This window comes from Diceros bicornis, chromosome 6, assembly GCF_020826845.1.
Source record: "Diceros bicornis minor isolate mBicDic1 chromosome 6, mDicBic1.mat.cur, whole genome shotgun sequence".
NCBI lineage: Eukaryota > Metazoa > Chordata > Mammalia > Perissodactyla > Rhinocerotidae > Diceros > Diceros bicornis.
In genome coordinates this window covers 8,445,151-8,457,437 of record NC_080745.1, presented here as the reverse complement: position 1 = coordinate 8,457,437, position 12,287 = coordinate 8,445,151, and the positions used below count along the sequence as shown (strand labels likewise).

General features: G+C 46.7%; 1 protein-coding gene across 1 annotated transcript; it reads left to right on the top strand.

Moving 5' to 3' along the window:
- The first annotated feature begins 3,599 nt into the window (after positions 1-3,599).
- LRIT2 (leucine rich repeat, Ig-like and transmembrane domains 2) lies at positions 3,600-7,331 on the top strand. The gene is given in 3 exon segments (XM_058542745.1): positions 3,600-3,709; positions 4,005-4,786; positions 6,532-7,331. Coding segments are annotated over 3 exon segments (1,692 nt in total).
- The last annotated feature ends 4,956 nt before the right edge of the window (positions 7,332-12,287 follow it).

Sequence of the window (12,287 nt, the reverse complement as noted above, 5' to 3'; positions counted from 1 at the left end):
GAATCATCCTGGATTGTGCTCATCAATTTTCAAGGCACTGGAAAAAACAAATTCTCATTGTAAAAAATAAAATGATGTGTAGTTTATATGTTAGGCTTTTGGTATATGAGTCTGGTTAGTATGAGTCACTAACTGAAAACCTAATGTCTTCTGAGAGTCCTGGAAAAAGAATTTCTTGCCTCTCCCTGCTGAAGACCAGCCTGTACTATGATAATCCCACAGCATGCTGCCCTTGGCAGCCTTGTTTGGAGGTTGGTTGGAATCATGGCATCTCCATCATGTCTTTTTCTGACTGCAACGTGGTCATATTTCTTTTGACCTAGGAAGAGGGTATGTCTGATGTCACTTATCTGTAGTTGCATGTCTAAGTTGCAGGCTACAAAAAGGCAAATAACAGGAATTCTATCCTGGGAAATGGATGTGGGATATTAAAACTAGGCTATCAATCAAGGAGACTCAGTGAGCAGTGTGCTTAGTGGACTAGAGCTCGAAATTTTTGTTTTAACTATCATATAGTCCAGTAGAGACAAAAATCAACTTACAAGTACTTGAGCATATTTTATTTGATTGCAAGGGCATTGTAGTCATGATAGGTTAGGCTTGTGCTGTGCCAACAACTCCAAAATTTCAGTGGCTTAACATAGAAAAATTTAGTGCTGCTCTCCCAGAGTCTACTCGAGTGACTGGGAAATGTGGATGGAGGGAGGGCTCTGCTCCACTTATTCACTCAGGGATCCAGTCTGATGAAGACTCCACCACCTTGAATGTCGACAGTTGCTGCAACAAGGGAAAAGAGAAAGTGGAGAATCATATAGGGGCTTTTAAAACCTTATTTCCTCTAACATTTCATTAGCCAGAATATTTGTCACATAGCTCACCTATTTCAAAGAGGCTTGGGAATGTAGCCTTCTGTGTGTCTATCAGAGGCATGCCACAGAGCATGGGTAGCCAAAGGGACCATCTCAGACGTGGTTGACAGCAGATGGAGGAATGAGGGAAGAGCACCAGTTTGAGAAAGAGGAAGGACAGCATGTCTGCTTCTTGGTAGGTCACCTGGTTCTCTGTCTGAGCTATCTCAAAGTTCTGCTAATATTGGTGTGGCATTTTCCTATTGAATAGATAAGAAAATCTCTTATTAAGATTTTATTAAGACAAGGAGGGTCAAATGCCACCCAGAAGCCATTTACATCTAATTATTTCATAAACACAGAGTAACTCCTCTCCCATGACTCTGTCTCTACCAATAACTCTAAGAGCCAAGTTCCTAAAAGCATCCTGTAGGCAGGGATGTAATATTCTCTGTTCACTTCTCTTTGTTGTTAAATCTCTTGAGTTTAGGAACACCACTTAACCACTAGTTATTTAATATAAATGACATGACCCAAGCTAACTTTAATTATCCTAGTCTTCTGCCTTAACTGACAACATAGCTACTTCATATGCCCAATAAGGAAACCAGAAGATGAGGCAGCCAGGAGAGGAGAAGGGGCAGGGCAGAAGTGGCCTGGATGATTCCAAAGATGACATGCCAGTGGGTGTTCTTCTCAAGCTTTCAGCAAACTACTGGAAGGTGGAGTTGAGCTGGATACATTTGAAGAGGCTAGCATGGGATGAACAGAGAAGAAATTGTGGGGGATGAGGGCTCTTTAGGCCTTTATGTTTTGGAGTAAGAAAAGAATTCCCTAGTGGGTTTGTGATGCCCATGGATTAAATCACATTTTTCCATGAAGCAAGCATGACAAAATCTTGGCCAGCCTGGTAGGGGCCTCTGAAACGAGAATCACCCATCAGAGTCATCCCCCATCAGGCCTAACTCGCCGGGCCCTTGTGCCCTCACTACCCTCAGTCACTGCATGTGGGCTGCCTTGGGAAGGGCATGACCTCATGCAAGCACTCCTTGCAGCTGAGAATCAACTCATTCCTTGAAGGGGATCTGGGCAGCACATCTCCATGTCTACCACAAGCTTTGTGTCCATAGCTCTCTCCTTGTTTTGATTTTCACCTTGATATAAACTCCAGAGATCTAGCCAGATTGTAGAGTTACACTGTCTGGAAACTCTAGAAAATATATCTGGCTTGGATGAAAAGCTGGAGTATAATCAGCTTAGTTGGTGACCCATTTCCCCCCTCACTGGTTAGCTACTAAGCGGATTTTCTTCCCTGAGGCCTCTTCTAGGGTATAATGTATATTATCGGTCTTGGGGGAACCCATGGAATTTCAATATTCATCAGGAAGTACTGCAAGTAATGGGGAAGCGGACTTTGCTGCTCTTCAAGAGTCTGTTGGTGTGAGAGGTGAATTAAAATTTATTGGGCACCTACTGTATGTTAAATTAATTATTTTACACAATCTCAAAATTTCCTGGAAATACTATGAAGTATTTATTAATATACTTGCTTTGCAGAGGAGAAACTGAGGCTCATAGAGGTTAAATGAGTTTCCAAAGATCTCAAGACTAGGAAGCTAGAGAGAAGACCCTGACGGGACGGGGTCTATAACAGTCTTGCTTACCACTGTGTTCCTTGCACCTAACAAGTGTGTGGTTTAGGGCAGATGACCAATAAATATTGGTTGAATGAATGAAGAGTGGCAGAGCAAGTATCTAAAATCACATATATCTTACTTTAAAATGTAAGCCTTTCATTTTTTTTTTTTTTTTTTTTTTTTTTTGTGAGGAGATCAGCCCTGAGCTAACATCCGCCAATCCTCCTCTTTTTTTCGCTGAGGAAGACGGCCCTGGGCCAACGTCGGTGCCCATCTTCCTCCACTTTACATGGGACCCCGCCACAGCATGGCCCACCAAGCAGTGCGTCGGTGCGCGCCCGGGATCCGAACCAGCGAACCCCGGGCCGCCGCAGCGGAGCGCGCGCACTTAACCGCTTGCGCCACCGGGCCGGCCCCAAGCCTTTCATTTTTATCGTGTGAAATACACAGCATTCAGGAAAAGTTGTGAGATCCATGATAAGAAACACGCTTTGGTTTAATCAGAAAGCACAGTCTTGTGGTTTAACCCCTGCACTGTGATGCTTCTCTGACTCTGGTCATTCTAGCAGCAGATGCAGCTGTCTTAATGCAGTAGAGGCATGAATCTGCCACACAGGTGTTGAGGAGAGAACCATTCTAGGAGTGGTCACAGAACTACTTTGTTACCCACCATCTGCACTCACTTTTAGGGAATGGTTGAAAATTCTAGGTTTCAGGAGCCAATTGTGATTGATGAAATGTTAGGTGATCTGGTCAAATCACCTGAACCATGGTGCTCAGAATGGCATTACTTGCTAAGAGGCTAAGGGAAGACAGTATCTGGCACTATCTGAATTCAGTATCTGAATGGGACATCTGGCTTAGAGTTTGCATTCCAGACTCAAGAACCAGACAAAGGGTGAATTTTCTGACCTTAGTTAAGAGACATAGCTCCATTTTCATGTTTTTTTACTGAGCTTATGATCTGGGCCATAGCAGACCTCAGAGTGCCCAGGGGCTTTGCCAGTGCTGTGCTGACCTACATCACCATGGACTACCAATAATAGGATTTGCCACTTGGAAGCTTGGACTATACTTATTCAAAACTCGCAAGGTAATTTTCTTACAGAACAATATGGCTTCAGTTTCTCACTATTTCCTAGTAGTTCTGATCTTTCTGGATTCACATGCAGCTCAGCCATCCTGTCTGCCAGGATAAACCTGCCCCGAAGAGAGTTTGGGAAGGTGCGCTGTGCTAGCAAATGCCAGAACGTTGTAGGGGATGGGCTTTCTTTGGGCATGATGTGGAGTGGGAGGAAGCTTAGATTTGGCAGGAAATCAGCCAAATCTCTGTGAGACTCATTCTAGTTCGTGCTGAACTTTGGTGAACTGTGAACTTTTACCAAAACGGGTCTAACTCGTTTATTTCAAATGAATAATATATTTTTCTTCTAATTCATACATCTAATGCCAAGATAAGCCTGATTCCACTTCCCAGTTCCCTGATGTTCTTCTTAAAGCTTTCTAGTTTCTTGTGCAGGACTCTACAGTGCATGTCCATCTCTTTGGGAGAGATCCCAGGGAAGCTTCCTGATGAGTTCAAGCAAGTGAGAATTGAAAATTCACCCTTATTTGAACTGTCCCGAGGGTCTTCCATCAACATGAGCAGCTTGGAATACCTTTGGCTCAATTTTAACAGTGTCACTGTGATCCACGTAGGAGCCCTGGAGCACCTGTCAGAACTGAAAGAGCTGAGACTGGAGGGGAACAAACTCTGTTCAGTACCATGGACAGCGTTCCACACCACTCTGCCTCTGAGCGCCTTGGATCTCAAACACAACAGGATTGAAGTACTCCCTGAGCTGGCTCTTCAGTCCTTGATCAACCTGACCTACCTTGACCTATCCTCCAATAGGCTTACAGTTGTATCCAAGAATGTCTTCTTGAACTAGCCGGCCTACCAGAAACACCAGCAGCCTGGCTGTGGAGCCAAGATTCTCTCCAGCATGGGGCTGGCGCTGCACAACAACCCCTGGCTATGTGACTGTCGCCTAAGGGAACTTGTCCAGTTTGTAAAGTCCGTTAGCCTCCCAGTCATCCTGGTGAATCCCTACCTGATGTGCCGTGGCCCCCTCTCCAAGACAGGGCAGCTTTTTCATGAAACTGAACTTTGTGATTGCATGAAGCCACAGATCTCAACCCCCAGTGCCAATGTCACCATCTGGGAGGGACAGAATGTGACCTTGCAATGCCTGTCACAGGCCAATGCCTCACCAACCATTGCATAGACTTATCCCCTGAGCACGTGGAGGGAATTTTATGGTAAGCCACATGCAGCCTGTCAACATATCTGGGGGAATGGGGAGGTCTGTAGCAACCCTGTCTTCAATAGAGAGGCTCTAAACTGGGTCAGTCATGAAGGAAGGGTACAGGAAAGATTGGGAAGGCCTGACTTATATTCACCACAATAGGAAAGCTTTCAAGATAGTATTCCACTATTGGGATTATTTTAAATGGTTGCATCCAGATCTCTATAGGATATATATAGACACATATATAAATATATATATTGGAGTTGACAACATATTGTACAAATATTGTAGAATTGTATATGAACAAATATATTCTTTGAGAGCCTTCTAGATGCAAAACACTATACTGTGTATTTTTAAATCATAGAATTTCTGACTAGGACCGATTCTAGGGATGATCTATTACTTATTTCCTAAACTTGCCTGAGCAGACTCACCTGGGGTGCTTGTTTGAAACAAGATTTTCTGGCCTCTGCCCTGGAGATTTGGATTCAGCGAGTCCAGGGGAGGGCCTGAGAGTGTGTATTTTAACAGGTGTTTCTCCTCACCACCCCCATCCCTCATCCCCAGCTAATTCTTACCATCAGGCAAGGTTGAGAAGTTCTAGATATTGACCTAATTTTACACTTCCCACCGCTGTGTTGATCAGACATTATTGGCTTGAAGTTATAACACTGGGACCAGGGAGAGGAAGTGACCTCTGTGAGCCCCACAACTGGGATTCAGACCTGCCTTCACTTCCCAGAGCTCTGTGCTCTGCTTTCATACCTCAGCTGGAATCACCTTTAGTGCCACCCTGCAGGGTGGGGCACGTCACAAAGCCAGGGATGGCCTCCTCCAGGGTATCTTGAAGGTGTCTAGAAGACAACTGGAAATATCCGAGTAAAACTTGAGAAATACAGTCAGTCACCTTGATATTTGTTATACATGGTGACAAAACTCTGGATGATTAAAAAATAGCTAATTAACTGAAATTTTGACTTTTTCCTATCATTTTGCTCACATCTTATTGGCTTGAGGTTAAATACCTCAATGAAGGAGAAATGTAGAGTTTATTGTGGCCTCTTTGAGAACAGTGAAATGCATCCCAATCTTGTCTTTTGCGATGCTCCGTAATCAGTCTCTTTGACACCACGTTATATCTATTCTCTCAGTAATAATAACTGCTAACACTCACTGAACACTTACTACCAAACTTATGAGTGAGTACCGTTATCATCCCATTTTATTGATGAGGACATTGAAGTCAAGAGAATCTAAGCAACTTTTCCAAGACCATATACCTAGCAAGAGATAGAACCCAGGCATTTGGCTTCAGGCTCTGAGCCACTCCACATCCAGGAGGGAAGAGCACACTTCTTGAAGCTAACGATATCGCACAGTCTTGCAGTTGTGAGAGATCTCCTGGAAACCACGGTGTTAGCTCAGCAAGGCTAAGACAGTTTGGTGTGAGCAGCTAGTGAAGTTGAAAAAGTGTGGTATTCATAGACAGAAGAACGAGTTTCCAGATCAATCACTGCCTCTGAACAACCCTCACTATGGGCAAGTTGCTTAACTGCTTCAATCCTCAACTTCCTATGTGTAGAAATTGGGTATTTACCTTAGAGGGTTGCTGAGAGGCAAACACGTGGCACTCAAGTCCATGCTTAATAATGGTCACCACCACCCTTTAACAAAAACCTAGCCTTGCTGGACACTCTCCAGCTGTCTATCAGAGAAATGCCATCAGAGCTCTTTTGCTGTCTCTCCATCCAGTGTTGACTTCATCTACTACAGAAGATGCTGCTCTGTCAGAGCTGGTCATACCCGCTGCCCATCTGGTGGACAGGGGCAATTACACCTGTGTGGCCTCCAACTTCATTGGCAGTAGCGCCCTTGACATCTCCCTCCACATTCTGCCTGCCCAGGCCCTGCCTGCACCCCATTCTCCTTTCTCCCCCTTGGAAAGCAATGCCTACATTGACCTGCAGGTTGTCAAGCAGACAGTGCATGGGGTCCTGCTGGAGTGGTTTGCGGTGGCCGACACCCCTGTGGAGAAATGGTTCACCCTCCACATTGCATCGGAGGAAGTCCTCAGGAAGGAAGTGGTCCACATTGGCCCCAGGATCAACACATATGCCATGGATGACCTCCTCCCCAGCACGAAATATGAGGCATGCCTCAGCCTGGGGGGCCAGCCCCTACGGCAGAGCCAGTGTGTGGTCTTTGTGATAGGCAGAGACCATGATGGGCTGGGGAAACGAGAGCGCCTTCTGCACGTCACAGTGGTCCTGTGTGCGGTGCTGCTGGCACTGCCTGTGGGCACCTACGTCTGGGCAGCCCAGGCCCCCTGCAGCTGCAGGGAGTGGGGCCTGTGCTGCTGTCCTCATCACAAGAAAGCCCCCAGGTGTCCCCGCGCAGCCCCACAGCGTGGGGACAGCTCCTATAGAGACCACACAGCTGTCTGTGAGGACAGCGTGGAGCACAGAGATGCTGAGGGGGATGAGGAAGATGAGAGGAGAGATTGGCTGAACAACTCGGGCCAGGGGGCAACACAGTGGGCCTCTAGCCCCTAAACTAACCCTCAGCAGCTCAGCTTGGCTTGATCCATTTATTCAACAAGTATTTATTGAACACCTACTGTGTTCCAGGCACTGAACTTAACATAGTGATCAAGGAGACACAATTCTTATCTTCATGGAGCTGATGCCAATGGAGCTTTGTCCTGTCCAATTATTTGTTTTATTATACATGGTGGCTGAAAATTAGTGAATGTTACTCCTTCCACATACATAGCTCTATAACATTTACAAGTTTACAGGTAACGTTCACATAGATATTTCACGTGTGTTATCCTATTGGAGAAAGGTAGAATTCTACCCCTTTTTACAGGTGAAAAAACTGAAGCCCAGAAAGTTACAATGACTTGCCCAATGTCACTGTCTAGCAGGCGGTGGAGGCACCTCTCAAAACAGGTTCTAATTCCATTGTTTCCTCTAAATGTCTGCTTTTCAGTATTCTTGTGTCTCCCATTGTTCAGACAGTGCTATTCTTCCTCTTAATGGCAGACTCCCAATGAGGTCGCATAAGTTCAATGTTCCAAAGAGCTGCCCTTTGGGGTGATGAGAGCCTGGTGGGTGATAAGAGTCTCTGTTTGTGGCTATCTGTGCCCTGTGAGCAGTTCTTGGTGCTCCTGAAGGCCTGGTGCCATGAGCCCGAGGAGCAGGGGATTGGTTGCTGCCCAGGGCTTGTGCTCCAGCGATTGTTGGGATCTATATAAAATCACACGACTCTCTTTAGTTTTCTTTTGCAAAAAGGAAGCTACACAGTCCCGAGTCTCACCTAGTCCCATGAGACTGTGAGCTTCACGCTATTTTTTCAGCCCTGTGTCCATAGCGTCTCAGAGATGAGCATGACAACTGTTTGTTATGTGAGTGGGGATATAATCCCGCTTGTTTCCCCTGGTCAGTGTTTGCTATGAAATCCCTGAGAGGTGGTCATTGCTTCTTATCTGGGCTCACGTGGAATGGAGGGGTGCTCACAAACCCCAGGACAGCTCATCGTCCTTCTGGGCAGCCCTGCTGGTGGAGACATTTCCCAGGATTAAACCCACATCTGTCTCCCTGCAGCTTCTCCCGCCACCACAGGAAATCCCCTGACGACTGCTAGGTGTAAGCTCGCCTCCTTGTGACGTCCTCCAAATGTTTTCTTCCTTCTTCCCTCCTTCCTTACCAAGCCCAACTCATCCTTCCAGGCCCATCTCAAGTATCACGTCCTCCAGTCAGCCTTCCTTGACTTCACGTCTCTGGGGAAAAGAAGCACTGTATTGAGCACGATGTGCGATGTTTGCGCTGGCTGCGGGCCCTCTGGGGCGGAGAGGGTCTCTCTCGCTGCAGCTCCTGGGCTCATCCAGCACCTGGATTGTGCTGATAATCAGTGTGGGTTGAAACGAATTTTTAAAAATTGAAGACAGCTCTCATATTCAGACCAATTGTTTCCTCATTTCTTCAAGTTCTCTTCATTTATTTTCTTCTGAGCATTAGAAGAAAAAACATTTTTCATGGAAATTTTCCAACATACTGAAAACAGAATCTCATTCCTCTCCTTCAGTCAGCTTCAATAATTTGTAGCATTTTCCAGTCTAATTTCATCTAGTCCTTGCCCTCAATTTTTTTTTAAACTGGAGTATTTTAAGGCAAATACAAAGCTCCACAGTTTACCTGTAAATATTTTAGTTTTATCCCTAATAGATAACGAAGTTTTAAAAAACATAAGCACAATGCCATTATCACACCTAAGAACATATATTTTTAAATTATATGTACATATATATAGTTATATATGCACATGTGTACAAACACTTACATATATGTAATGTAGCAGAGAAATTGTTCACGAGAAATTTCCCAGGATAAAGTTTGCAGAAAAGTGGCTGGAACAAGGCAAGAAATTGTACTTCTGTTGGCCTCTGCGTACCTCCTTCCGTGGCATCCAGGGCTGTCCATGGTCTTGGTGGTGCAGCCATCGTGAAGCCATGGAGGCAGGAGTGGATATTCTGGTCTCCACTTCTGGCAAAGCTTCGTGGTGGGCATGGGACAGAGGAGACAGGAGGAGGGGAAGGGGCCATGGAAGCGGAGCATAGCATAGCAGTGAGAGTGAGGAGCATGTTGATGAGCAGGGCAGTGTTCGGCTGCTTCTGTGAACATGGAAATTTAGGGAGAAGAAACAGGTCTAGGGAGGATTTCTGGGGATCTGATATTTTAAGCCCCTTGGACTGCCCCTAAAAACATCCTAGAGTACAGATGCACATTACTCAGATTGTTTAGGCAATATGACAGTAGGGATAAGAGCATAGACTCGGAAGCCCAGTTTCCTGGGCTTAAATTTTGGTTTTGCCTCTTACCGGCTTTGTGACATCAGGCAGGTTACTCTATTTTTCTGTGCCTTAATTCCCTCATCTGTAAAATGGGGGTAATAATAGTACCAGCCTCATAGGGTTTTCCTGATGATGATATGAGTTTTTACATGCAAAAATCTCAGAACAATGCCTGCCACATGGTACGCCCTCAGTAAGTGTTACCACAATAAACGTTGTCACCATCTAAGGCATCTGTGCCAGCTCATGTTTTCTTTGAGAGTGACTCAGCATACAGACTGGGCCATTTGGAACATCAGATCTTATTAGGATTACATATGTGTGTATGTCTATAAATATACAAGTAATGACATGGTATCTATGCTAATATCATGCACATATTCCATTTAATTAATGTTTAAAAGATGCTATAGTTTTAGATTCAGTCATGCTGTTGGGAAGCTTATCAGTTTAGAGCTGAGACCACACAATTTTAAGGCGAGTGCCTTTGATTCAGGAGACATTTGTAAGCAGGGCTATTTGCTTTTAGAATGAAGCCATCGCTAGTCGCGGGCCTCTAATATTAGCAACTTGAGGGAGGAATTTTGTCCTTTTTCTCTTTTCTTCTGCCTTGTTAAAGCCTGTAGCCCTAACACCCCAAAGAGGGTCTGGCACAGATGACATACTCACAACAGGTGTTGTTGAAAAAGTGATTGCCTAATGAATAAAGGACTGGACCTCATTCAGCCAAAGAGGTGCGTTTGTATGATTTCATAATGTCATGCAGATGTCCCCAACATCGTCAGCCTGTTGCTACAAAATAAGGTCACTTACTTTATTGATCAAATTATGGTTGCTTAAGCCATCACCACCTCACTCTGGAAACCAGGTCTTTCAGAGCACCTCCCTGCCTCGTTATTTCTGTGTATCTCCTAAGGGCCCTCCCTGTGTCCACTCGGCAGTCTGGCGGTCTTAGTCCTCATGCAGCATCTTCCCCTTTCTCCCTGTCCATCCTCCCAAAGCCAGGGCCCTTGAAGACTGTCAGGGAAGCATTACTGCCTGTGCACAGATGCCAACCTCCATGCCAGGTGTGCTGACCCAGGGTCCTCTCAGAGCTTCCAGTCCTCAGAGTGACAGAATTCCTGAAGTTCTTGAAGAAGCTGGAGACCCTGGCTCCTTGCCAGCCCTTGCCACACTTTGCCAGCTGGGCTCTGAGTCCCACAGGTTCTCTTAGGGACAGTCTCATAAGTTCCTAACTCCTTTGGAGTACAGATGCTCAACACAGGCTGCGGGGCTGCACAGGTCACAGATGCTGGGCGTCTGCCTAGTCCTCCTCTACTTCCCTCTCAGTCCACTCTCCTCTCTTCTCCTACAAAGGAAAGGCTCCCAGGCCTGTCAGTAGGGGAACTTCCTGGAGGTGAGGGTCATGCCTCCATGAGGTCCTTTCCTCCAGCATATGCTGCTGTAGCACGTGGGCCGTCAGCCACCCTCAGATGCCCTCTGTACAACTGAGAATAGCAACTGTGTCCTGAGCCTATCAGCAGACACAAAGCTGGCGGCAGGTGCTTCACGTGGATTAGCTCTTGTCATCCTCATAGCAACGCTTCTCTGCACTGGGTATTGATGAGGAAAGTGAGGCCTGGGGAGCTTGGTCCCCTGCCCAAAGTCACACTTAAGTGGCAGAAACAGGATTCAGACCAGGGGCTGTCAGACTGTAAAACACTATGTTATTTTATATAATTAGAAAATCTGAGCTCAGCCACAGGAAAAAACACACACTGTTCTGCAGATTTCTTGGAGTCACATCTGTGAATTGTCCACCCATTCATAGGGCCCAGGAGTGGGAGAGCCTGCCCAATCTGTCCCCTCTGCCTCCCAGCGCTCTACCTTGAGGCCTAACATTGTGCCAGCTTGTAGTCCAGGCCTATCTGTCCCACTGTGACTGAGAAGGCAGTCCCTCGCCCCCCCATTCCCTAATGCAGTGGAATTGGCCCGGCCTCACCCTACAGCCCTGGGGTCTCCTCCAATGGCGAACACAGCTGCTGGTCCTCGGGTTTGGCGGTCCCCTCCTCCTCTTTCTCAGGATGGCTTATGCTGGCAGCTAGGCAACCTCCCCATACTTCAGCGCAAAAGCTGCCCGCACGCCGGGTCTCCAAGATTGCCTTTGCTTGCTTCCAGTGCCTGGGCTTGTGCAGGAGCCTACCTCTCCCCCAGGGCTCAGATGCTGGCCTGAGCTGCCAGCCCAGGGGCCTCATGACCACTGTCCCAGAGACGACACTGCTTCCCAGGCTTCCATGCCCATGCCAGGCCTCCCAATTTCTGCCCTCGCTGGGCTGGGTTGGGGGCTCATTAGTTCTGGCTTCAGATCCCATTCCTCCCCAGGAAGCCCCGCAGGGGCTTGTCATGCTCGGGAGAAGAGCTCAGTCCAGGCCCATGCTGGGCCACACTCTGCAGACATGCTACTGTTAGCGGCGTATGCATGGCAATTTGGACAAAATTTTACAGCCTCCCACAGAGTCAGATCGGGGTGTCGAGGGATGGATCCAGCCACCGAAGGAGCTAGGAGGCAGGCTGAGCTTGGGTGTGTGTCAGGAAGACTGGTCTCTATGAGTCAGCTAACGTGAACATAAGCAGGAAGGAGGAGGCCAGCTCGGCCTTCAGTTGACAGATGTTATTT